The sequence below is a fragment of the Hypomesus nipponensis genome, chromosome 25 (genome assembly GCF_054491055.1).
Source record: "Hypomesus nipponensis isolate SF chromosome 25, ASM5449105v1, whole genome shotgun sequence".
NCBI classification, from domain to species: domain Eukaryota; kingdom Metazoa; phylum Chordata; class Actinopteri; order Osmeriformes; family Osmeridae; genus Hypomesus; species Hypomesus nipponensis.
In genome coordinates, this window is record NC_140385.1 from 5,215,278 (window position 1) to 5,240,076 (window position 24,799).

The window sequence follows — 24,799 nt, forward strand, 5'->3', positions numbered from 1 at the left end:
TCCATGTTGTGTTCATTTGTGTTATACTTCCCCAGTTTAATTGAAATGTGTTCATCTTAATTTAACTGAAGCATGCCATTCTGTTTGGTTTGAGTGCCACCTACTGGTCATCATTTCTACCTGCATGAACACACAACGCCACACTTTAAACACAAAAAGGAAAATATTTATTAATAATTACAACAGATACAGGAATGTATTTTTTTTGTACTTGTACAGAAACACAAATCTCTTATGGTAAACAAAAATCCAAATGTTTAAGTGCAAATTGTTTGCTAATTACATTAAATACAGAACTTAACAAAATTAATCCCTTGTTCTTTTCTAGCGAACAGTAGCCATGTAGGAGGCGGGGAATAAAAACAGTAGTTTGGCCTGTTATTCCCACTCTGAGACCATGTACAGTATCGGTACAGTGATGATCTGAAGAGCAGCAGGACTCTTATTGTGAAGCACCAGGGTTAGAGATCAAGCCGTAGGCACTTGTGTCTGTCATAATCAGGACCCAGCCTGTAATAGGTGAGAGCGTATGCTGCCTTCAGAGTAAAAGTCTCTGTTTCAGCTCGTTTGTGTCTGAGCTCGTCGAGGAGAGACCTTCAAGAAGATCCTGACCCCCCCCTGGGTGTGCAAGAGGAGGGGTTGGTCTAAACCGTGTGTGTGTGTGTGAGAGAAGTCATGTAGCTGCATAGTTGTCAGTGTACGTTGTGGGGGGTGGTGTTGGGGGCGATGCACACCCTGGCCATGTGACAGGGATGACAGAGGAGATGTGAGTCCAGAGGAAAGCACTGAGACCCCGGCTGGTCAGACAGCTGCTTCCGACACTCCTGGAGAACGACAGACAAGGAAGTAGGAGAGAGAGGGAAGAGAGAGAGCACAACAACAAAATCAATACAGTGATGTGTGCAGCACAGACTACAGTGCTACTAAGCTCTCCGCCCTGGCTGTTATAACTCATTAGACCGGCGTTGCTGGTAGGCGGTCAAGTGAGTTGAAAGTTGAAAGGTCAGGTGGCCGAGAAGCGGCGCGGTGAAGGTCAAGTCAGGGTGGAAGCAGTACTGATCAGGGATACCTGGGACACCAGTGTGAACTAACCCCAAAGGTCCTTATGACCTCACCTGAACACACTGACCAAATGAGGTAAGATGGGGGTCATACCAACCTCACAATGGTAGCACTCGAAGTGATAGTCCTTGTTCATAGACACCACCCTGAGTATCTCCTCGCTGCCCTGTGTCGCAAAACAAACATAACGACAGAGATTAGGTGCCTGAGAAATGACAGCAACAGAAGAAAAAAAAAAGTACATCCTTGTTGACTTAGGCATGGATGATATAGCATGTATCCATGCATTCATCCAGTTCCCTAAACCAACCATTACCTAAGGTTAGATTAAACACACACACACAACACACCTGCCATATGCACTCACCTCAGTAGGTAAGATGGGTTGTAAACAGGCAGCGCATTTAGGAGCGAAGGTTCTGTAACATCAGCAGAAAGGGAGAGAATAGGAAATTGACATGGGACTCTGCTTGGACTTGTCAGCAGCATCAAGGAGATGGTGTGTATGTGTGGTGTGTATGTGTGTGTATATGTATGTGTGTGTGGTGGAGAGGGGGGGGGGGTTAAGGCTCAGTGACAGACCTGCACATTAAGCCGCCTCTACAGAAAGCTATAAAAACAGGAGTTACGAGGCCCCCCTGTCTTACTGAGTTACAGTGACCGGTGGCTATAGTAGCAGTGTGATGCTTAGCACATGATGTCCTCAGCAGAACATAACACACAGCCAATGCCTTCTTCTAAGTCAATGTAAAGAATGTCGAACGCACAAGACACACACACAGATCAGAGAAACCACTTCAAACATCCCTGTGACCCGAACTGAACTCAAAAGAAGGACACTGCAGAGGGGGGAGGGGGCTGGTTTAAACTGACTTGTTGTAGTCTGTCACGCAGTAGATGTTGCTCTGATGGTCCACAGTGAAGGGGACTCCGTCCAGAGCCTTGGAACACACCACACAGCGGAAGCAGCCCGGGTGGTACGAGTTCCCCATGGCCTGCAGGATCTGAGGGGCCGCAAAGGCAGAGGGTCACCTACCATAGACACGCACTCTCTCTCATCTCACACATTTGAAAGGTTGGCGTGTTAATAATGCCCACTCACCTGTTCCAGAATCAGGTGACCACACACACTGCATTTCTCCGCTGCGGCCTGGAAGCCCGAGAACTGGAAAAAAGACCAGAAGGGAGAGATGATGGTGGTGGAGGAGGACCTGGCCAGCCACAGAGAACCATCTGGAAGCCATGTTGATGAACGCCACAGAGTGATGTCATGTTAACCCCCTTAGGGGTGATGATTTTGCTCTTTCTTGTAAGTCGCTTTGGATAAAAGCGTCTGCTAAATGACTACAGGATGGTGAGCCTAGCAGGCGTGTGCTTGACCTTGACCTCCTCTCTCACCATGTAATCCTCTTTACAGTACACAGACCCGTTGACGTTGTAGAAGTCCTTGTTCCTCAGAGTGCGCCCTGAAAGGCCGCCAGACAAACGCAAAACACACACAGAGAGACAGGTGAGACGCAGATAGCCAACCGGTGAATGCAGCTCACAAGGTGTGTAAATATGTGTGTGTGTGTGTGTAAATTCTAAATGTCACGGCATTGGGGTTTTAAAACAGGGCCTTCATGGTGAACGCGGAGCCGTTTCGAATGCACCTGGCGTTCCTCCTTGTGGCCGTCGGGGGTACCAACTCACCGCAGGACACGCAGGTGAAGCAGCGTGTGTGGTAGAGGCTGTCCAGGGCCTGGCAGGCGTTGTCCGCTCCGTATACACCTCTGGCACACTTCACACAGGTCCCTAACCAACACAGCCAACACACAACAGGGCCCACGTCAGTCAAGACTGATCGCTCCTTTCCACGCCTTTGACAAAAGACACGGTGTTGGAGAACGCACTCTGGAATCTGACTCAGTGTCAACAGTGAAAATCCCCCACTCACTCACTCACTCACTCACTCACTCACTCACTCACTCACTCACTCACTCACACACTCACTCACACACTCACTCACTCACTCACTCACTCACTCACTCACTCACACACTCACTCACTCACACACTCACTCACTCACACACTCACTCACTCACTCACACACTCACTCACTCACACACTCACTCACTCACTCACACACTCACTCACTCACACACTCACTCACACACTCACTCACTCACTCACTCACTCACTCACTCATTCTCCCGCTAAGTCTCTGCCACGGAGTCTCTTGTCTGTTTCCCCGGCGCTAAGCTGGTTCGGCTGCTTCGAGACGGAGGAGCGGTAGAAGTGTGTGTGTGTGTGTGAGTGTCCCGAGGGCACAAATACCTGAGCAGAAAAACAGGCTGCTTCACACCGCCCCTGCACACGCCAAGGCAGGGTTACACACATGCCGCACACGCATGACTCACGCCACACACACACACACACACACACGGCTTCATTATCATGGCCCCGAGTCACATCAAAAACACACGTTAGCACGCATCCTGCCACACACACACACGGCTTCATTATCGTGGCCCCGAGTCACATCAAAAACACACGTTAGCACGCATCCTGCCACACACACACACACATGTTAGCAGTCTTGGCTTTAAGCTACTGTATGACTCATGCCAATGGTCAGAGCAGTGTTTATCGGAAACGTATAATTTGTCTGAACCAAGGGGCTGGGCTTTGTAGTTTATTGTATAGAGAACTGAGAACTTTCGGTGTGTGTGTGTGTGTGTGTACTGGTTTAATGACTTTGAACCCGTGTCTTTAATGTCTGCGTGTCAGCTATGTTAATTCTACACTGCTTTCATCCCTCTTCTTTTCCTATGCTCAATTGAACAGCCCTGGATAGGTTACTGGAAGCTTCTGTTTTTTTCCTTCCCTCTGCTTTGCTCGCCTGGTAATGCCCTGCAAGTCCCTGCAAGACCTGGAGGCATCCATCCATCCACTCTTTCATCCATCAATCTGTCTATCCATCCATTCACCCATACAGTCCTTTCATTAGAACATGAAACACTGTCCACCGCGAGGACAACAAGAAAGCTAAAGGGAAGTAGATGATCTCACCAAAGAACTCCTGGCGGCTTTCAGAAGCCTCCCTCCCCGTCCCTGGATCCTCCTGGCCTTTGATTGGTCCTCCGGCCGAGGCAGGGACCAGCGTCGCCGGCTTGGCGAGGCCTTTGATTGGAGCGTTGTGCTCCTTGAGCATCAGTCCCCCCAGCCCCCCTAGTAGCCCATCCCCTTCCAGCGCCGCGTCCCTTAGCAACAGACGAGTCAGTTCCTCCTGGTACCGGGTGCCCGGCAGGTCTGAGTAGCGAGCCCGTTCCCCGGCCAGGCCTCCCGCCTCCTCTCCCCTGACGCCGCTCCGCTGTTCGTCCCACCACTCCGGTCCGGCCCGGTAGCACGCGGACGCGGGGCTGCCCACGGCGGGCGGGTAGGAATGCCGGCTATCCTGGACCCCTTGTCCGCACATAGCCCCCGCATCCATGTAATGCATCCAGCCCTCGGCCGAGTGCGCTCCGCCGGCCCTTCCCGGCCCCGCGTACCCCGACGCCCCCAGCTGCAGGGAGGAGAACTGCTGCTGCGGCGGCCCGGCGGAGGAGGTGCTGTGGCGGGTGTCGTAGCTCAGGCTGATGCCGCTGGTTCGGTTGCTGCTGCAGCGGCTCCCCATGGGGCTCCCGCCGCCTCCTCCGCTGGCCGTGCTGGAGGCGAAGCTGGACCTGGGGCTGACCAGCACAGACTCCTGCAGGCTGAAGGAGGAGCAGGGGCTCAGGGTCGGCCCCGGGGGGTAGAAGAAGCCCCCTCCTCCTCCTCCCCCCATGTCGGAGGGCCGGTGCGGCGGGTGGGAGAGGGAGGCGGGCCTGGGGCTCTCCCAGAGCTCGCTGCCGGTGCTCAGCCGCTTGTAGAACAGCGCCTCCTGGAGAGAGAAGCGCTTGTGGCGCTCCGGCTCAGAGAGGTAGGCCGGTTCCGCCAGGGCCCCGGGGCGCGGGGCGGAGCCGTAGGCCGAAGAGGAGGAGGAGGGGTACGGCGGGGGAACGGAGAGCGGGGGAGGCTGGGAGAGGAGCTGGTGGCGTCGGACCAGCTGCTGGAGCTCCAGGGAGTAACGGCGCTGGTTCAGGGAGGCCTTGGATCCGAACGCCCCCATGAACGGGTCGCCGCACTCCCCCCCTAGGCCCGACTCCCGGCGCATCTGGATGTCCACGCCCTCGCCCAGGTAGCAGGAAGCGCGCTGTTGGGGGGAGCGGCGTCGGAGAGGCGCCAGGGTCGACGGGTGGTGCTGGTCGCCGTCAGGGGGCAGCGAGGTGGAGGTGGTCAGCTGAGACGAAGACCCTCCCATTCCCTTACTGCCTCGTCCAATCATCGGCCCGCTGGTGTCGTTGGGGGGTTGAGAGGTGAGGGAAAACTGACCGGGCCTTGAGGGCGAGGAGGAAGCAGTGTTGGGGGTTGGTGGAAGTCCACTGCTGCTGCCGCTGATGCTGGTGATGCCACTGTTGCCATTGCTGTTATTGGCATTCGCCAATTCCTTTTTTTCCTTTTTTGAACTGGCAAATTTCACACTTCCTGAATCAGTCAGTTTCAACTTTTCCAATAGCTTAGTTCCAAGTCGGTCCATGTTTTGCCTTGTGTTCGTCTGGTGCTAGTTGTTATATTTCTTGAAATTAGACAGCTACAACTATGTCATAAGTTAACGCAATAAATACACTATGAATGGAAATACACAATCATTTTCAAGTAGGCCTACATCTACAATACAGTTTGTCTACAGTAGTTGAATTGAAATGACAGGGACCAGTCTTAAAACACAAAGACAAACAGACAGATCCACCTCCCACAAAAATACAGACGAATGCCTAAGAATATGTACACAATAAATACAAAAGAGACGTTAAATAAGACGTTTAAGACATTTTAGGTTGGCTACATGACGTCCAAATCATGTGATAACTAGCCTACTGTCTTTAGAGTCATCCTGTTCTGACCGCGGAACATCCACACAGACTGATTGTGAGGGATGCAAGTTTATCCATTGACTAATTTGACTACTTTTACAGTCCTGTCTGTTTCAATACAGCAATGTTGAAAATAAATACGGAAATAAATAGAAAACTTGAGTGTAGTTACACTATCGTTGGGGATTCCGTTTGCTTTAGAGACTTGTCTACGTCGCTCCACACCTGCATCTCTCTTCAGTTGAAAAATGGTCCATTGGACTTGTAGCCGAGTGGTCAAGAGCCAATTGCGAGTTGTTTCCGCTATTTGCCCAACAAAAAATTACACTCCTCAAATTTCTCAATTACAACCTCTCTGCTCTTGTAGTTGTTCTTTTCCGTTATATTGAAAGGGCAAGATAGTCCATTGACTCCGTTATCCTTTAGACTGCGTGGGCTTTTCAGTGCAATGTGGGCAAGCTCCTTGGTAGATCGGTTTTCTCGTCGTTCTGGAGTCCAGTGTAGACAGGAAAATATGTTCTTTCTTTCAGTATAAACGGTTCCAAATGCTTTCTTTCACTTTCAAGCCTAAAACACTTTAGAGGAAGAAACGAGAAGAGATTGGGGGCGCACAAAGAAAAAACATGCAGCCTTCGACGTTTCAAGAATGTGGATATTCCTTTCATTCCCCGTTTTCAAAAGAATGTTATCTTTGCTGCAAAAACAAGCATTGAAGTTCAGAGAGAGCGGGAAGCATGCGTTCACTCACTACAAAGTGTTCATAACTGACCAAACTGAATTAACTGATAATCAAGAATAAATCCATTCTGCGAGTGTATCACACATTCAAGAACTTTGTTTCTTCCTTCCCCAATTTACTTACCTCCCCCTCTTTTCCTTTATCTGGCAGTGGTGCTGTGACTCGTTTTTCTCCAAACCGGGACACCTTCCCCACCAGCAAGCGCGGATGGATACCACCCTGCAATATTATTCGTCATTCATACGCAAACTTCTCAGTGGTTTGGGGTAAATGCTGTCCCATTTCATGCACGGCGCATTGTAATAAGACATAACTATTTACTAACTAGTATTTGAAGTTTAACAACAGGTATATGAAATCACTGCGGATAAATCATATTTAGACAAATATAGATTACTCTATTATGGATGGAGAATTTAAATGTTTTTTTCTATAGGTGCTTGAACTTTTATTGTGATGTATATAGAGCTCGTATCCAATGAAATCAGGAGCTTAGTAGCCTACCTCTGTATCTTATCTCGTGAGAGTTGGTTAACTACTGAGTTATTAGCTAGTATTATTACACAACCATATGACCTCTCAGGTGAGTTATTGTCCTGTCGTTAACAAAACCACACGTTTTCAGAATTCTAAAGTAGCCTATAGAATAACTTGCAGGAATACATACCTAATATTCCGTTTTGCTTTTCTAGTCACGTAAGAGAGAAAGTGGATTCATTGCAAGTTCGCAATACTTGCAATCGCTACAGATGCAAACTCAATGCAGCTGCACTATTTTGTTGTGCCTCCAGTCTCTGGAATGTGCGGAAGGACATTAGTTAGTAACACGACGGGGCATTTTTTCAGCGTGTGTGTGTTCTCCAAGGACGATACAAAGTAAACAATTCGCTTTTACAGGACATTTTAGACAATTTACTTCTATGCAGCTGGAGTTTTTTGTGTGGCATCACGCCGAAATGATTCGAGTCCAATTTAAACTAGTTTACTAATGTACTAGATTGGACTAGATTCTTCATTATTTTGTCTGCCCCGGAGCCCCCCTCCCTTCTGTTCCCTTGTTCCTAGTCTTTCATTGCTCTTGCGGTCCGCTAAAACGAGCGAGCTCAGCCTCTCCCTAGACTTGCACTCGCACAGTCATTTAGACGAGTGAAGACTTGTTCGTTGGTAGCAAATGAATGCTACAGTACCTGGTGCCAACCCAGAACACAAGAACAACTGTTTTTATAATGTGATACACGTGACTTATATGGCTAGTTTTCTTATTTTTATACACCCATTAGCTTACCTGTCTAAGCTGTACTTGTTTGACCCTCAACAGTGAATCATATTTACCTATTTCTTTATTTTGAATATCCGGACTGTTTCGGTAAAATCAAGGGTGTACAATTTACAAATAAGTATATTAACTATCTCAATTGTACAATTAAGATAAATAGGGTTCGTGTTTTTTTCAAATGTAATCTGACACAGGATTACTTAAAAGCCACAATGGAACAACTTTATGGCTGTAATAAACTACAGAAGTTAATTCTGGCATCTGCTCGCGTATCTCCACCGCCATCTACCGGTCAACAACAAAACTGTAAACATGGCGGCGACCATCAGGACGTTGTGTTGTACAGGTAAGGGGTTATTTGCTATAAGTAGCCGAATATAGCTACTGTTATATTACTCGTGCTTATGTCTTTCTGCTACGTAACTACTCACCAATATCTCCATCTATATTTCTGACGAGATCTCAGGTTTCAGCAAGTTCATACTAGCCAAAGCACTAGCATTAGGTTAGGCTAGCTTTGGTAGCTAGCTCTGTAGTCTAGTTAACATTACGTGGATTCAATGACATCAATAATTGTTTTTACAGTTTTTCAACACTCCAGTCGGCACTTTTCGACGACTTGTGGTGTCCGAGGAGGGCTTAAATGGAGATTAGAGTAAGTACTAAACACTTGGGGTGAACGGTTTAGTATTTAGCTAGACTGTACACAGTAATCGATGTGTTTTTTTTATTGCAATTGTTGTCACCTTCAGGCATGGTTTAGCCCGTAGTGGATCCGAGTACGGCCCTCTAACAGATCTACCTGACTGGTCCTTTGCTGGTAAATCTACAGACTAATAGTGTTTGTGCTTGGGATTGTTCAGTACAAGTTTGTCTTGTGTATTGTTGCGCATGAATGTGACTCATGATCCCAGCCTGTGTTCACCTATCCAGATGGCCGCCCTGCACCTCCAATGAAAGGACAGTTGAGGAGAAAAGATGAGAGAGAAGCACTGACAGTTAGTTTGTACCTGTCATTTTTTTTTTGTATTTATTAAGACTTTATTGCCTTCTTATCCTTTAATCACTCTTTTTTGTCTTCAGAGACGTATTGTGGCCCTAGAAACAGAGATTGATAAAGGGATGGACCAGTGGGGACACAAGCAACAATTGGCCAAAGAGATGGAGATGCAGAAGAATTCCCTCCTGCTCAAACGTAAAGGAAACTCATTATTGAAGAAGAAAAAATAAAGAGTTATTGGTGATTTAAAAAAAAAGAAATCGTATTTTCTGCGTATTGTACTTTATGGTACCACTAGAGAGCAGCGTTTTACCAGTTAATGTTGTCAGTAAGTCAGGTTCAGCCACCATTTTGTCTCATGCTGCTTCAGGAATCAGGAAGGGTTTTAGAAGGTTATTCTATTTGGGCCAAGTGAGGCAAAAGAGAGGGGGTTCCAAGACAGAAAAGTAATGATTGAAAGGTTATTTCGTGTATTTTATCAAAATTCCCGCAAAGTCATTTTAACTGTAATGACCAGACAGCCTCTTGGAAGTTCAATGGATGTGAGAAAAAGTTTTAATTTGTATGTCATAAGTCCAATTATTGTAGTGTGATTTATACCACACACACACACACACACACACTGAATTTGTGTGCAGAGAAAGCCACTTCAGACCTGCTGTCTGGAAAGATGATTAGGATGATCCTGTTGTGACAATTGCAGCGTCGAGCATGTCTGAGACGTTTTCTGCAAGTGTGGGTCGGGCCAAGCCACCACTGTCCTTCCCTTAGTCCTTTTGATCTGAGCACCTCATGTAATACTTCATTTAAGTGAGTGTTAGGCTCACAGTTCACGAGTGGCTTCAATAAAACAATCCACATTTGAGCTCAAAAGGTATGGGTCAACTTTTTATTAATAGTGGTAATAGTAATTATGTGTGACTGACTTTTACCAGCAGCTTATCTACCAAGTGAGGTAAGGTTGTTTCTCTCTCCTCTCTCTCCTTTTATTTCTTTCATCCTTTTCTAGCTTTCCCTCTCTCTTGCCGATCTCAGCAAAGCCCCACTGTAATTACAGAAGGTCTGCTTGCCGCTGAGTTGCAGATTCTTTTCGATGGAGACTTCCCCCCTCTCTCTTTTCATGGGAGTCTGGGCCAGACTGGACCAGAGGCTTGAAGTCAAATGTTAGCTTTGTCAAACACCAAACTCAATTTTAACATGTGTTTATATGGGTCGCTTTGTGAGAGAATCAGACAGCTTGAAACAATTAAATTGCAAGGGAGATATAAAAAACCTTGGAACAGTGGCTTTCAATATCACACACCTCATAGTGCATAACCTTGACACGCAATCAAAATGTATTTATATTGTATATTTAGAATGTATTTTTTTGTAACTTTGTTTATTGAGTCATACAATAAATGAGTTTATTGAGTCATACAATAAACAAAGGACATACAATTGCATCATCAGAGCATTTCTAAAAAGTTCGAAAGCATCCATTCCCTTTTATGAAAATAAGACTGGAGCTATTATTATCTTGAGACTCAGGAAGGTCACCTTCCCTTTGTGTTCAGCCTTTCCTTCATTCACACACTGCATCCTCACTGTAGGTCTTAAGCATTTCTCCTAAAGTCCCCTCCTCTCCCCTAGCTCCTGAGCCCCTCCCCCCCCTTCTTCTCCTTGTGTTGTTTTGGTTTTGTGAAATGAGAACCAGATGTTGCTTATTGTACAGAAGTCATTGAAGGAGAGACGGGGAGACGGGGGGGAGTGGGTGAGGTCAGTGTGTCAGCATACGCACTGAGGTACGAAGAAGTAAAGGATGAAAAGCCCAAGGATAGAGGAGGAGATGGAAGGGTTTGTCATTCTCTCTGATGTGGCAGCATTTCAGCTGAGTTGATACTGTAGACCCACAGGCCAGAGCTGAAGCAGGGTTGTTTCCTGCTGAATGTAACTGGGTTTGGGTTAAGGGGTTGGGCTGTGTTTGGGGTTGAGGGGGTGGGGGGTGGGGCTGGAGGGGTGTCGAGGGTCTGATTCAGCAAGTCCTCTGGATTGCCACATCCTGGCCAGGGTTTTCCTGTGTTTTCAGAGGCATCAGGGACATTTGTGTTACACTTTAACTACTTTTGCTTTATAAACAAGCTGTATTCCATCATATTCTTCCTACCATATGTCTGTCTCTTAGCCTCACTTTCTCTGTCTCTCAATATCGTCTCTATTCGTTTATAAAAAAGGGATAAACAGACATTTAGTGTGGTGTCTTGTACAATCTGTCTTTTCCCCCCTGTTTTTTTCTCTGTAACAAGAGAGACAGAGAACAAGAGACAGCAATATGGTATATGTGTGTGTACAATGTGTGTGTTAATTACAGTAATCTCGAGCTACAGTAGAATGTGCAATAATGTAGGTTACCCACACCCACACACTATGGTTCAATTGCAAGCAGCTGTCTTGGCCACTTCCTGCCTGGCGTGCTGACTGGCTCTGGACCGGGCCGCCCATACAGACCCAGCCCAAACACAAACACAGCAGACAGAGAAAGAAAGGGTGAGCAAGAAAGAAAGAAAGTTTTGAAGAAATATTTGGCACCAATATGGCTGCCATTTCTCTCTCTCTTTGTCCTCCTCCATCTTTGACCGGCTTCACTCTCGTGCAGATGGACACGGTCAGCTGAGGCATCCCAGTGTATTCACTGGGCTCCATGTGTTCATACCTCTTTTCCTTCTCTTCTTTTTCTGTCTTCATTCTTTGCTGAAATGGAAACTGGGATGGAGAGTGATTAATAGGGAGACGTTGTCATGCTGCCTTTATAAAAGATGCACTGAGACCAATCGCAATACCAGGTGACACAGGGATGGAGAGAGAGAGAGAGGGAGCGTGGGCCAGGAAAGGAGATGAACAGATGTGGGGATAGAGAGAAAGTAAATGGAAATACTCAAAGGAAATGTATACTGTCTCATACAAGTGAAGCAAAGAGTTTGGCAGAAATGGAAGGGCTAAATATCACTCTAGACCTGCAAAACGAACTACAAAACTAATTCAAAGATTGGTGTTATATAATTGGGTAAATGTATAATAACGTATTGCCACTAACAAGAGATGTTAAAGTCAGATTTCAACTCATGCTTTGTTCAGTTTTTACTTGTGGCTCAGTAAGAGGAGGGCATTCGAGTAGTTAAAGGATGTTGAGCGAGGATGGGGGGGACTGGGACGAGAGGAAGGAGCAGGGAGAGAGAGAAAACAGACCAGAGATACTTGTGGTGAAGGGAGGAGTGGTTTGAGTTAGAGACCTCGTAAAAAGAACAATTTTGCAGTGGGTGAGGAAATAAGGGTGAGGGGAGAGTGGGAGGAAGGGTTGTGGTAAGTTTAGGCTTCTTCTTTTTTGTCAGGAAACTAAAAAAAATATATATTTAAAATCATTGCAACTTTACTGGACACTTATCCACTTTGTTTTTCTCTCTCTCTCTCTCTCTCTCTCACACACACACACACACACACACACACACACACACACAGTGTCCTTCTGGTCTTGATGGCAGCTCAGATGTTTCCAGAGTTCCAGATGGAGTTAACAGAACCCAGTTGGAACCCTGCTCTCAGAAGAACGTGATCATTCCGTAATTCTTTCCACCTCTTTCCTGGACCCATGACTGCAGCCATAATCCCAAACAACCATCTCTCCTCCCCTTCAACTCCCTTATTTTCCACTCTCTCTGCATCCTTCCATTTTACTCAAGAGTTCATGGTCAGTCAACAATGAATTGTTGAAATTACCATGATCATATCATAGAATGTACAAATCCACGTGTTTTTGTCTCTGTCTTTACATTCCACATCTTTAGTGACTGATTGGTAACCGTAAAACTAAAGAGTATGAAACATTTTAGAAAATATGTTTATTCCATTTTATTTAATGAAATACAAAAAGTGAAAAACAGGCAAAACAATCAAATTCCCTTTTATTGATATTATGATTATTATAAATATAATTACCATTATCATTGTTATCACTAAACCAATTCCACTTCTTTTTTTACTTGCGTAAGACAAGAAAACACTGAGCACCATCAAAAATCATTCATAAATAGTATTGTTTGATTGTGTTCGATATGTCAAACAATATGGAGAATAGAAACGGCTGTTTATCAAAAAGTAACCCCTCTCTGTGCAGACCAATTTCACCACACACTGACTGAACGCCGATGGCGGCCATTTTGTTAGTTGCCAAGCGATGCCTCTGCCCAGCAGGGCTCTGTATGACAATGCGTAATAATATAATTCACAACTACACTTAGGACAACAATAATAACAACAACCATAGTCATAATAAAAACAACAACAACATTGATAACGACGATAATGAAACATTACAAAAACAAAACACGATAAGACAACTGTGTTTTGGTTGAAAAAATTGTACCAGGAAATCAAACATTTGGACAAGCAGCTCTGCTCTTACCATTTAATTAACTGTCTTGGTCTGACAGTTGGAAGATAATTTCATCCTTCCAACCACTACTCCGATTGCTCGTTTTAAGACGAGACCTCACACCAAGGGCCTGAGAGATGAAAGACGCGTGGTGAGCTGTGTACAGAGAAACTCACTAAGGAGGATAACAGCCCTTTTTTTTAAGGATATTAGACTATATGTCACCGGCGGCCATCTTGATTGTGACCTGTGCCCGTCTTACTGTAACCCTGGACAACAGGTTGTATGACTGTCTACGCAACCCCATCACACCCCTAACCGTAATCTGACGGAGCTCTACTGATGTACCACACTTTTGCTAAGGGTTACGGGCTCCATGGAGACAAAGTCGTCTCAGGGGCAGAAGGGCGAGAACAAAGGGGGGAAAGAGAGATATGCGTTGGAGGAGGAACAAAAAGGAATCAAAGTTCTAATCAGACAGCAGTTCAGCTGGAGTCGTCAAGTACAGGGGGTGAGTTAGCGGAGGAAGGAGGAGAAAGGAGGAAGGGAGGGAAGGAAGGAGCCATTTTGGTGGATTTATTGTTTGTGTGTGTGTTTGCGTAGAGGGGATCTGTTCCATCAGTCAGAACACAGAGCAGTACATGTAAAAAGCTAACATACTAAATACACATGAGTCTTTCCTGATTCAGTCTCTTGTCATCCTGTTCTCTCTCTCTCACTCTCCTGGTGGCAGCTACACCCAGCCACCACAACTCCAACTTCAAGCACCCTTTCTGTCTCCTTCTCCATTTCTCCCATCTTTCCTCCCTCCCTCGCTCCCTCCCTCCTTCCTTTTCGCTCTTCATTAAGTGCTCTCTACCTCCCTCTGTGTCCATCTGTCTGTGAGTGCGTCTGCTAGACCCCTACACCTTGTCCAGTAGGGATCTCTGGCAGTACAGGAGGCGTCTCGGTGTGCCGTACTTCCTGAAGAACAACAACGCCCCCAGAGTGAGGACCACGAACACCAATAGGAGCAGAGGGATCACCACAGCCGCTGCGGCGGCCCCGCCCTCTTCTTCCTCCACTTCGATGATGATCACTTCCCCGTCTCTGCCCATAGGCTCCTCCCCCTCGCAGCCCATCCATTCGCTGAGGACAGATTTGGGGTAGCCGGACTCCACCTTCACGTATTGGTTGTTGAACTTCCAGTATTTGTTGGCTTTGTAGAAGTAGGTGTAGGCTGGGGTGGGGTGGAGGGATTAGGAGGCGGAGGGATGGACAGAGAAGGTTAGAGTCAGTCAAATATGTTGTAATAATATGTGGGGCATTTGCTAGAGTTATGGCATGTGTCTGGATATGTTAAGGTCACGCTCTCTCCTTCACACACACACACACACACACACACACTTACACCCATCTTCGCTCATGATGGCAGCCTTGATGTTATCCGGAGCACCCTTCCACACACTGATGGGTTTGGGGTACTCGGCGTCCACGGTGCGAGTTTTCTCGTCGAAGCGGTAGTACCTGGCGGACCAAACCAAGACGTCAGTCCAGGGGAAGGCCACTGGAGGCTGGTACATCGGTATCTAGTACATCTACGTATCTGGTACATCGGTATCTAGTACATCTGTATCTATGTATCTAGTACATCTATATCTACGTACCTGGTACATCAGTATCTAGTACATCTATATCTACGTATCTGGTACATCAGTATCTAGTACATATATATCTACGTACCTGGTACATCAGTATCTAGTACATCTATATCTACGTATCTGGTACATCAGTATCTAGTACATATATATCTACGTACCTGGTTCATCAGTATCTAGTACATCTATATCTACGTATCTGGTACATCAGTATCCAGTACTTCTGTATTGACTACTTGTGTATGTGACTTGTAAAGATCACCTACACACACACACACACACACACAAACAAACACACACACACACACAAATACACACGCAGCCGTACTTTGTTCCTCTGAAGAAGTAGGTTTGTCCCGTGGGCGTGTAGAAGAGAGCAGCGTCCAGTCTGTCTTTGGGCAGCCCAGTACCAAGCTCCTTCAGACTCTTAGGAGAGTCCTTCTCCATGGCCGACTCACTAAACACCCAGTACTTATCACCTGGAGAGAGGTCAGATGAATAAAATGGCAAAGCCAGAGAGAGATATTAAGATGTATAACAGACCAAAATCCGGCCACATACTGGTCCACCAGCTAGTTGTATCGGTCAGAATGTCGTTTGAGACGTACCCTTGAAGAAGACAAATTTCCCATCATCCCTCTCGTAGGCAGCGTTGATGTTGGAGGGCAGTCCCTTCCAGAAGTGTCCAATGGGCATGGGGTAACCCTGCAGCACTTTGTTATTCCGCACACGCCACAGCCACTTATCCTGAGTAAACACACACACACACACACGGTGTCAGGGCATCCACTCTGTAAATGTGTATGTGACCTTGTGTTCGTATTGTGTGTACACTACTGACTCATGTCTTTACCTTGAAGACAAACATCTCTCCCCTGAGGATTGCGATGGTATCAAAGTGGCCCTCACAGATGTCTGGGCCTTGGGTGGGCGTGTCGGGTTTGGAGGGCCTGGTGGGTCGGGGGGGAGGCGGGGGAGCCCCAGACTTTGTCCCTGGGGGAGAGAGAGAGAGAGACACCACATGTTGTTATGGAAACCGTCAATCACATGATCACGTTTTGGATCCGTCATTGCCATCACAGCATCTGTGGCTTTAGGAAAACACAAACAAGATCTGCGTTGGTGAAACTCTGAGAGGCACACTAGGCGCATTCTGCGGTTCCTGTACTCCCATTGTTGGGGGGTGGTGTTGTCACCACATTCTAGGGACATAGCCACAACATCGCAGTGAGGTTGCTATGGCAGTCAGTGTCACTGCCAGACAGTCTGAGGACGCTGATTGTGTGTTTACAAGGACGATGCTACATGATTGGAGAGGGAGGAGCAGAGAGAGAGAGAGACAGAGACAGAGACAGAGAGACAAAGAGAGAGAGAGACAAAGAGAGAGAGAGAGAGAGAGAGAGAGAGAGAGACAGAGACCCACCATAGATGGCCTGGATCCCTCTGCGGTCATCGTCTGGTAGCTGGAAGTTCTCCGTTTCCATCCACTGGTAGAAAGGCGCCATGATGGCCGAGGGGTTGTTAGAATGTTCCAGGCCGAGGGCGTGGCCCAGCTCATGGACTGCCACCAGGAACACATCATTACCTAGAGAGAAGGGGGTGGAGAGGAGAGGAGAGAGGAGAGAGTGAGAAGGAGAGAGGAAGGTTCCAAAGGGTTTACAAGGTGACTTACACTCAGGTCTAGACACACCCTTTGGGTACTTTCTAAGTCAGACTACAGAATTACAGCTTGCAAACATCCCAGGAAAAACACCTGAAAACATTCAGCCTTCTCTTCTCCTCTTCATTTCCATATATACCTCACTCCTCTCCTTTTCTGTATCTCTTTCACCCCCCCTCTTTACTTCTCGTCCCCGCTCCCTCCCCCCTTCTCTTACCCCCTTGGTCGACAGGGCCGGTGGTCCACGGCTCCGCCAGGTCGAAGTGCGTGTCGCCCCCTATGCCCGGGCCCGGGAAATACGCGTGCGCTAGGAAGCCGCCCTCGCCGTCGAAGGGGGTGCTGTCGCCGTGGAAACCCTCGGCGAAAGAGAGCATGATGTCTGCGAACTTGTCGACCTTGTCCCTGATGTGGCTGTAGGGGATCTCCCTGAAGGTCAGAGGGATGACGCTCTCCCACACCTTGAAGGCCCTGCGGATGGCCTTGAAAGTGGCCTGCTCGCCCACCTTGGGGGAGTAGTTCTGTATGCTGGGGGGAGGGGGGGGGGCGTGGGAGAGATGGAGGCGGATGTTACAATGTGGTTTGGGTTCCGTGCCATTTTGGCTCACCTGTTTTTGATTCATGCACCTATTGCTAAAGACAACTCAGAACTTAAAGTTAAAGGAAGTCCATCTATGTTTCGTTTATTTGAGCTAGGTTAGGATAGGCTCATAGGCTAGTTTCTGTAAAGAAAAGTAAAATTAGGTTAAGCAAGGGTAGGTTAGTTTAAATAAACATAGGTTAGGTGAGAATAGGTTTAGGCTAAGCTACATTAGGCTAGGTTAGGCGTTGTGGTCTGACCTGAAGGTGACCTCGTTCTTTTCCCACTTCAGCCCCTGGACGACGTAGCGCTTCCTCCTCAGGTTGCTCTTCAGCTCCGGTCCAAACTTGTCTGGAACGCCGCAGCGTGGCCGACTCATCGCCCTGGCAACAGCACAAAGGGAAGGGGGGGGGTTGTCAAAAACGGACTCTCTAAAACAGATACGTTTCTTGTTACTTCAAGTCAAGTTTTTTTTCTAGGTACACCACAAGCTTTCCTTTCAGTCTCAATATATTTCGAGACTAGTTAGAGTGTCTAGTTGGTACAGGAACTCTGAGACTGGCTACTCACTGTAGAGTGTTTGTGTCTATGGACCCGGTGACAGTGAGGCCATAGAAGCGCTGCATGGCAGAGATGGCCGTGATGATAGACTTTGGGGAGCGGATGGCTTGAGCCCGAACGTCCCCCGGAGGCAGGTAGCCATACTGCTGCAACCACGCCTGGAGGAGGGGGGCGGAGACAGGTGACAGGGTTTAAGTACTGAGACCTAACAGACACACAAGACCAAACACATTCTCATACACATGCAGAGTCACATCAAATCTGTGTCCGTCTCCCTGTTGCCTGTTCCTGTGTGGACTTCCCCACATGAATCAAACATACATCAATAACAGATGGCCGACCCCAGGCTTAGCTAGTCAATGGTTTACCATACAGTCTACTCTGATAGAGGAGGAATGTAGAAGTAAACAGGACTTGTGTCTTCCTGTTGTAAGTGGGTAGGTTTATACTACTTGCTGCTTACTGCTTGCTTGTTTGAATGTGTTTGTGTGGTGCGTAAGAATAAGACAGTGAGAGAGGGAAAGGAAAATTCAAAGAGTATGTGTGTGTGCGTGTGTGTGTGTGTGTGTGCGCGTGTGCATGTGTGCGCGTGTGCGTGTGTGCGTGTGTGCGTGTGTGTGCGTGTGCATGTGTGTGTGTGTGTGTGTGTGGACATGAGGGAGGGAGGCGTGGGAGGAGGAAACTTAGTCTACAGTATTTGCTTAAATTGATGCTCAGTTGACTTTGAACCAAAGCTGTGTTTTCCCCCGGAACACAAACACCCTCCCTTACAACAGCAAACCCACAGAGCCCTGGAAGAAAGGGAGACAGAGGGAGAGAGACATAGGGAGAGAGACTGAGGGAGAGAAACTGAACAAACACACAAAGCCCTGCAAGAAAGAGAGACAGAGGGAGAGAGACAGAGGGAGAGAGATATAGGGAGAGAGAGAGGGATAAAGACATAGGGAGAGAGAAAGACATAGGGAAAGAGGGAGAGAGAGACATAAGGAGAGAGGGAGCGAGAGAGAGCGAGAGAGAGAGGGATAGAGACTGAGAGAGAGAGAGAGAGAGAGAGAGAGAGAGAGAGAGAGAGAGACAAAGAGAGAGAGACAAAGAGAGAGAGACAAAGAGAGAGAGACAAAGAGAGACATAGGGAGAGAGAGAGACATAGGGAGAGAGACCGAATCATGAAAATCATTTTCTTACTGTGAGGGTTTTGGCTACATAGCTTTTTGAATACACCCTCAGAACAGGCCATTCCCTGCAAGCAGTTGTGCTTAACTTGGGGGCATAAAAGAAAACTCTTAAAACTTTGTTGTGGGGTCGTAAGTAGAGATGAAAGCAGAGCTCAAAGCCAAATAAAGCAAGGGATCTAGTTTAAGATGATGTCATGTAAGTTGTGACGACCCACAACTGTGTATTCCATGTGAGGAATATTACCCAAAACAGTATCTTCCAAAACACAGAAATATACTCTTGAGCAATATTTCGGAGTATTTCAGTAATACCCTGCGGCCCCCCTCTTTCTAGTCTGATGGATAAATACTGCTGGATCTAAAATTGTAGCAGTTGGCTCCACTCCAGACTGTAATATAACTGTTGTAGACACGAGCGATTGCCAGGCTAAGCTTGTTTGACAATTTGCTAATTTAGTTGGTTTCCTGGATCACAATTTTTTTATCCCCTAATCTATGTGTGTGTGTATGTGTGTGTGTGTGTGTACTCCTCAAGACAGACAGCCATAGTGTCTCCATTTTTACCACAAATAAAGTCAGTGTAATTACACAGCATTCCATTATAATCTTCCCATCCCAAACCTCTGTTCTTTCGCCATTGTTCCTTCTCTATTCACCCCTCAATCCCTCCTGTCTAAAGCCCAGGTATCCATGTATCCAGGTATCCATGTATCCATGTATCCAGGTATCCATGTTTCCAGTTATCCAGGTATCCAGGTATCCAGGTATCCATGTTTCCAGTTATCCAGGTATCCATGTATCCAGGTATCCAGGTATCCAGGTATCCAGGTATCCATGTATCCAGGTATCCAGGTATCCAGGTATCCAGGTATCCCCCTTCTAGAGACACCCTCTTGCTACGCGTGAGTGGGAATTTGGTTTTCATGCCTCACATACATTTAGTGTGTAGTAGAAGATCATTCACGGTGTTAGGGCATATTTGGATTAAAAGAGCGAGTGAAAGAGAGGAGTGTAAAAGTGAAATACACACTGACGTGTAGCTAGCTCCTGGGTACAGGTATTGCCATATATACAGAAGGACACAAGAGAGCAGTGAGGGGAATAGAACGAGGGTCTGTTATGAGAGGTAACCCTCTCTCTTTTCCTGCTCTTCCTCTCTCTCTCCCCCCCCTCTCTCCCCCCTTCCCCCTCTCCTTAACACATGGGTTAGGGTTGACCCTCATATTAAACCCCATATTTCTTTGTCTGTCTCTGTTTACTTCTCCTCACATCTCACTTAACCCTGTTTGGCCCCCACTCCCTCCCTCCCTCTCTCACTCCCTTTCCCACTCCTTCACTTCCCACTCCCACTCCACTCCACTCCTCCCTCCTTCCATCCCTCTCTCTGGACTTGCTTCTCTGACTGCTCCTAGTGTGTGCAGTGGCTCCACTGTGGTGACCAGTCTGGCTCTGTAAAAACACTCTCCGCTCCGACGGACGAAAAGCCCCCCCCCCCCCCTCGTCCCCCCACAACCATCAAGACCTCTCCTCTCTCCACCCAGGGGCCTCCCATCATCCCTGCAACCATGCCAGCAATCCCAGCATGCCCCTCGCCTCTGGAACTCCCACAACTCCCAGTCAAAGGTTCTATTTAGTTCTGGTTCTACATGGCGTATATTGTCGTCAGGGCCTTGAGGTAACCTAGCTGCAAATCCATGTGTGGTCACAGGACTAAGTCCATGTGGAGGCAGTTTTTTTGTAAACAGAAGCACAGGCCTGGGCAGTGTGGCTAGGATGACGTGCAGTCTGAAGAGATGCATTAAGACAAGAGGCAGACAGTACTACTGTTTCATCCTTTATGTACTAGATTTAGGAGAACAAATATCTACAATTAACCTTTTTTTACTGTTTTTCTTCTCCTGGCTGGAACACATCCCTTTTTCTCTTGATTCAGGAAGTAGATGACAAGTGAGAGAGAGAGACAGACAGAGATGACTCAAGTAACACAGCCCTCCAATCACAGGGCAGTGCGGTGGCACTGCTGTACATTCTCATGTGACACTGAGCCGCTCGCATCACAAGAAGGTGTCTCCGTGGCATCGCTATACATGAAGTGTGGAGTCACGACAGCGTGGACCTGTGCCAAACAAGCAACAGCCCTGACACTGCTTGTAACAACAGGTCTACATTGACAAAGTGCTTGGTTAGTATCAGGCCTTCATCTCAGGCTCCACTGCTCAACCATGCATGCAGTCAGTGGCCTACACAGACAACCGCACTGCTCCACATGGGAAGGAATCCTGCAATCTCTGCCAAGTGTTTAAGACACTGCAGATAAGTGGCGTTCAAAGAACCTTCTCAGTCTTTTGTAAAAGATCGGTCTTTTATAGTTGATCTGGTATGCTTCAGTCTGACAGCTCAAAGGGGACCTTTTCTGGGTTTTCGCCTTAAAAAAAAAAAGAGTTCGATTGAAAACAGTGAGAGGGTGAAGAAAAGGTTGAAAGAAACGGAAGGAACCGCAAGACAGAAAAACACGTGAAAAGTGAGAAAAAGCGGGGTGAAAGACATTAAAACGAGAGCGGTAGAAAGAAGGGAACGCCGGGAGAGAAGTCAACTGAATTTTAAATTGAGGGAGACAGACAGACTGACTCAGTCGTTCCCCTCGGCCCGTGCCAACGGAAAAAACGCAGCATTCTGATCGTGAGCGAGCGACTGGGTTTGAGGTTCTCAGTGCCTGCCTCGCGTGGCGGCGCCTCTGACCCAGTTCCTCTCAGACCAGCACCGCGCCGGCCTAGCAGGGGAGACGCCTGCCTTCAGACACAACCATCGCATCTCTTTATAGAGAATAGCTTCATGTGGAGGGTTCCCTCTGAGCAAAACACAGGGACACGGTTGGAAGCACCAGAAATACTGCCCTCACTAACGTCAGAAGTAGCCAGGTAGGCCCTCTGCAAGTTGAATTCAGTTGCTCTGCACGGCACAGTCGAAAGTCTCGATCTGATGCTTGTCATCAAGGGCTAAAGGTCTCAGGGCCAGCTGTGTGGGATCAGATAAACACCCAATTCTCCTCAGAAGTCCATCAGTTTCCCATTTAGCAGATAGACAGACGATTATTCATCTGGACATTTCCACAGCACGCACTCGACCTTCTCCCAGAGCTCTCCACATGCTTCAAGGGTACAACAACAACCAGAGTTCTCCAGGCATGGTGAACCTGACCCATATGGGCTCCTAAACCCTCCACGATCTCTTCCTCTGATCACCCAACACAGGGCTCCAGCTGGACGGTGTTATCCTGCTTCTCAAACATCAAGGTCTTCAAACCAAAGATGGTCGAAAAAAAAAAAACAGTAGTTTTCATTATTGCCAGGGTCTCTGAAAACTGTGTACGTTTGGTGTAGGTCTATAATGGTCATACTCATACAAGGTCAGTATGTAATGGTGTGTTTGTGCGACAGTATAAAAGCTCCATACAAAGTCAACAACAGGAACGACACTGAATCATTTTCTGGCACACATGCCAGTATTTCCCAACATGGCTGCAAACACTGGTGCTGTATGTAGAAACGTGCTCAAATCCATCAAGCATCTCCTTCAAGTTAACTATCTGGTTCCACGGTACAGTGTGACTATCAAACACTGCTTTACCTAAAAACCACCCCCCCACCCCCCCCTCTGTTTCACTGTGCTATAGAACCTCATTAGGTGTCTTTGTGGGGGGGGGGCAGTCTAACTGACAGTGTCTGGACTGACTCAAACACCGGCTGTTTGTGGTCACTGACTCAGAATGGTCTGACTGTCTCTCTGCTTCCTGTCTCCAAAGTCCGAGTCTCCATACTGTATACTTTAACTGAGATGAGAAGTGAAATAACCTTTACTGAAAAGGACAAAAAGGGGAAATACATGACAACTATCATAGGGAATATGAAAATGACCTAACAAGAGCCTGATGTCTGGAAATACGTCAATACCAACGGGTGACTGTATTGCACCATCCAACAAGGAACGAACCCCCCTCTGCAGTCAGACAGTCTCTGACCTGTAGATCAGGCCACTGCATGACTACTGGCCATGTGTACTGCTCACGGGTTTAAGTGGGGAGTTGTGATCTGAAATACGTAGACAATAGTTGTAAAATCACAGAAGAGGCGCCAGCCAGCCATGGACTTAAGCATTTGGAGGTGGCAAAATAAGCTTCTTCAGGTCGGAACTTTAATGCATTCTCAGTTTCAACACGCGAAGCCTCTGGCCCAAACTGATCCTTTATGTCCAGTATGCTGAAACACAAAACAACTTCCTTCCCCGCCTGCCTCCCTCCCTTTCTCTCTGTCTCTCCCTGTCTCTCTCTCTCTCTTTCTCCCTCCCTCTCTCTGTCTCTCTCTCTCTGTCTTTCTACACAGGACAGATGAAAATCATTACACTTCCCCAACCCCCCCTTCCCCTGCCTTCCATATCCTCACCTCCCCCAGTTAGTCTGAACAAAGCAGCTGAGTTGAGTTTTCAAACATGTGTAATGTCCCCCATCCTACCCTATTCCAGACCACAATATTAGTCATGACATTTTTCTAACTACACTCCTGTCTCTTTGTTCCTAGGCTTTTGATGAGATGGTTTCTGGTTTGACCCACTGATGTAGTTGACTGTCAACGCTATGAACAATTTATCACACACAAAAGAAGAGACATATAAAACAGTGCATGTTACTGTATGACTGACATTACGGACTGGATTACTAAAATATATAGATTTCTTAAGTGCCCCTTATACATTTAGATTAGAGGGTTTGTAGAAATTACACAAATCCATTTGTGTAAAATGGATAGATGTACAACGGTAACACCACATTGTTATTTGCAAATAATTTTCTTCCAATCACTTGGTCATAACATTAATGTAAATGTAAAATGTTTGATTGGGGGAATAAGACCTGCAGTATATAATTAAATCCAATAATTATTTCTTACCTCAGCTCTGATTTCTTTTTCCGATGAGACAGCACCAAAAAATAGATAGCAGGCCAGCGATAGAAGCTGGATCAACTTTTCAAGCCGGGGTAACATTCCTCAATCTTAAAATTAACCACAGAAACACTACAAAAGTATTATTGTGGCTTGATCCAGTCGTTCTGGTCACAACATTCAAGAAAAATGCAGTTAATCCTTTAGGATACTATAAAACGCAAAATAGTTTGCTTGGAACTTTGGTATTTGTCCTCAGTGGCTCTTTCTGCAGTTTCTTTTATGCGCAACAAATCCTTTGTGATAGCCTGCAACACAAATAAACAGGGGCTCAATCTGCAGTGTTCATTTGTTCAATGTTCAAAATCCGTTAAATCTCAGATCATATTTCTCATTTGTCACCTCGAGCGCTTCCCTGTCTTCACTATTTTGACATCAGTAGGCTATCTTGTGGACGTGGTCAATCTTCAGCGCTAGTGTAGTGGAGTTGGCTGGAGAGTAGGCGAGGCAAAAATAAGTTTTTAAGTTCCACCCTCCACCAGATGTGACGCCTGTCTTTCAGAACAGATGTGTCTATCTAAGCATTACGTTATTTAAATAAATTCCTTGACAAATAACTAGACAATTATGGACAGAGTCTGAGAATGTTTTTTCGACTAAGTTCTAGACTACTTTAGGAAAGATTGTCCTTGGGACTCAATGAGAGATTGTAAGAGCTCAGTCACATTAGTGGCCATGCTTATTAATAACAATTAAACACATGAATTCCAAGAACGAAAATGAAGGTTACGTTATCATGTGCAAGGTTTCCCGAAGCCTTTAGGTTTCAAGCA

At 46.7% G+C, this 24,799-nt stretch overlaps 3 protein-coding genes across 6 annotated transcripts; 1 reads left to right on the forward strand and 2 right to left on the reverse strand.

The window, feature by feature from the left end:
- Positions 1 to 144: 144 nt before the first annotated feature.
- On the reverse strand, positions 145 to 7,495 carry ajuba (ajuba LIM protein). 2 transcript variants are annotated; one of them, XM_084691737.1, is made up of 10 exons: positions 7,403 to 7,495; positions 6,859 to 6,954; positions 4,114 to 6,571; positions 2,755 to 2,856; positions 2,461 to 2,528; positions 2,165 to 2,227; positions 1,936 to 2,066; positions 1,430 to 1,481; positions 1,160 to 1,228; positions 145 to 824 (listed from the first exon to the last, which is right to left on the reverse strand). In XM_084691737.1, the coding sequence occupies exons 3-10, from the start codon at positions 5,657 to 5,659 to the stop codon at positions 693 to 695; spliced, it is 2,163 nt and encodes a 720-aa protein (XP_084547863.1). In that variant the 5' UTR covers positions 5,660 to 6,571; positions 6,859 to 6,954; positions 7,403 to 7,495; the 3' UTR covers positions 145 to 692. The 2 variants fall into 2 exon arrangements, with proteins under 2 accessions (XP_084547863.1, XP_084547862.1); XM_084691736.1 differs by having other exon boundaries at positions 4,114 to 6,690.
- Positions 7,496 to 8,218: 723 nt separating this feature from the next.
- mrpl52 (mitochondrial ribosomal protein L52) lies at positions 8,219 to 9,284 on the forward strand. Its single transcript, XM_084691693.1, has 5 exons — positions 8,219 to 8,357; positions 8,597 to 8,666; positions 8,764 to 8,831; positions 8,945 to 9,009; positions 9,095 to 9,284. The coding sequence occupies exons 1-5, from the start codon at positions 8,324 to 8,326 to the stop codon at positions 9,239 to 9,241; spliced, it is 384 nt and encodes a 127-aa protein (XP_084547819.1). The 5' UTR covers positions 8,219 to 8,323; the 3' UTR covers positions 9,242 to 9,284.
- Positions 9,285 to 12,871: 3,587 nt separating this feature from the next.
- On the reverse strand, positions 12,872 to 24,482 carry mmp14a (matrix metallopeptidase 14a (membrane-inserted)). 3 transcript variants are annotated; one of them, XM_084691207.1, is made up of 11 exons: positions 24,369 to 24,482; positions 23,973 to 24,274; positions 17,864 to 18,012; positions 17,554 to 17,676; positions 16,934 to 17,241; positions 16,480 to 16,641; positions 15,910 to 16,049; positions 15,665 to 15,803; positions 15,385 to 15,535; positions 14,810 to 14,925; positions 12,872 to 14,638 (listed from the first exon to the last, which is right to left on the reverse strand). In XM_084691207.1, the coding sequence occupies exons 2-11, from the start codon at positions 24,066 to 24,068 to the stop codon at positions 14,322 to 14,324; spliced, it is 1,701 nt and encodes a 566-aa protein (XP_084547333.1). In that variant the 5' UTR covers positions 24,069 to 24,274; positions 24,369 to 24,482; the 3' UTR covers positions 12,872 to 14,321. The 3 variants fall into 3 exon arrangements, with proteins under 3 accessions (XP_084547333.1, XP_084547332.1, XP_084547334.1); XM_084691206.1 differs by having other exon boundaries at positions 23,973 to 24,456; XM_084691208.1 differs by lacking the exons at positions 23,973 to 24,274; positions 24,369 to 24,482 and adding an exon at positions 19,651 to 19,781.
- Between the last annotated feature and the right edge of the window lie 317 nt (positions 24,483 to 24,799).

Coding starts and splice junctions, on each gene's coding strand:
- mmp14a (XM_084691207.1), bottom strand. CDS start 24,068: ATGTTACCCCGGCTTGAAAAGTTGATCCAGCTTCTATCGCTGGCCTGC. Junction 16,642..16,933: donor CGGCCCTGTCGACCAAGGGG/GTAAGAGAAGGG, acceptor CCTTCTCTCTAG/GTAATGATGTGTTCCTGGTG. Junction 14,926..15,384: donor TACTTCTTCAGAGGAACAAA/GTACGGCTGCGT, acceptor TTGGTCCGCCAG/GTACTACCGCTTCGACGAGA.
- mrpl52 (XM_084691693.1), top strand. CDS start 8,324: ATGGCGGCGACCATCAGGACGTTGTGTTGTACAG. Junction 8,832..8,944: donor ACCTGACTGGTCCTTTGCTG/GTAAATCTACAG, acceptor TCACCTATCCAG/ATGGCCGCCCTGCACCTCCA. Junction 9,010..9,094: donor ATGAGAGAGAAGCACTGACA/GTTAGTTTGTAC, acceptor TTTTGTCTTCAG/AGACGTATTGTGGCCCTAGA.
- ajuba (XM_084691737.1), bottom strand. CDS start 5,659: ATGGACCGACTTGGAACTAAGCTATTGGAAAAGTTGAAACTGACTGAT. Junction 1,229..1,429: donor AACCCATCTTACCTACTGAG/GTGAGTGCATAT, acceptor TTTGCGACACAG/GGCAGCGAGGAGATACTCAG. Junction 825..1,159: donor TCGAGTGCTACCATTGTGAG/GTTGGTATGACC, acceptor GTCGTTCTCCAG/GAGTGTCGGAAGCAGCTGTC.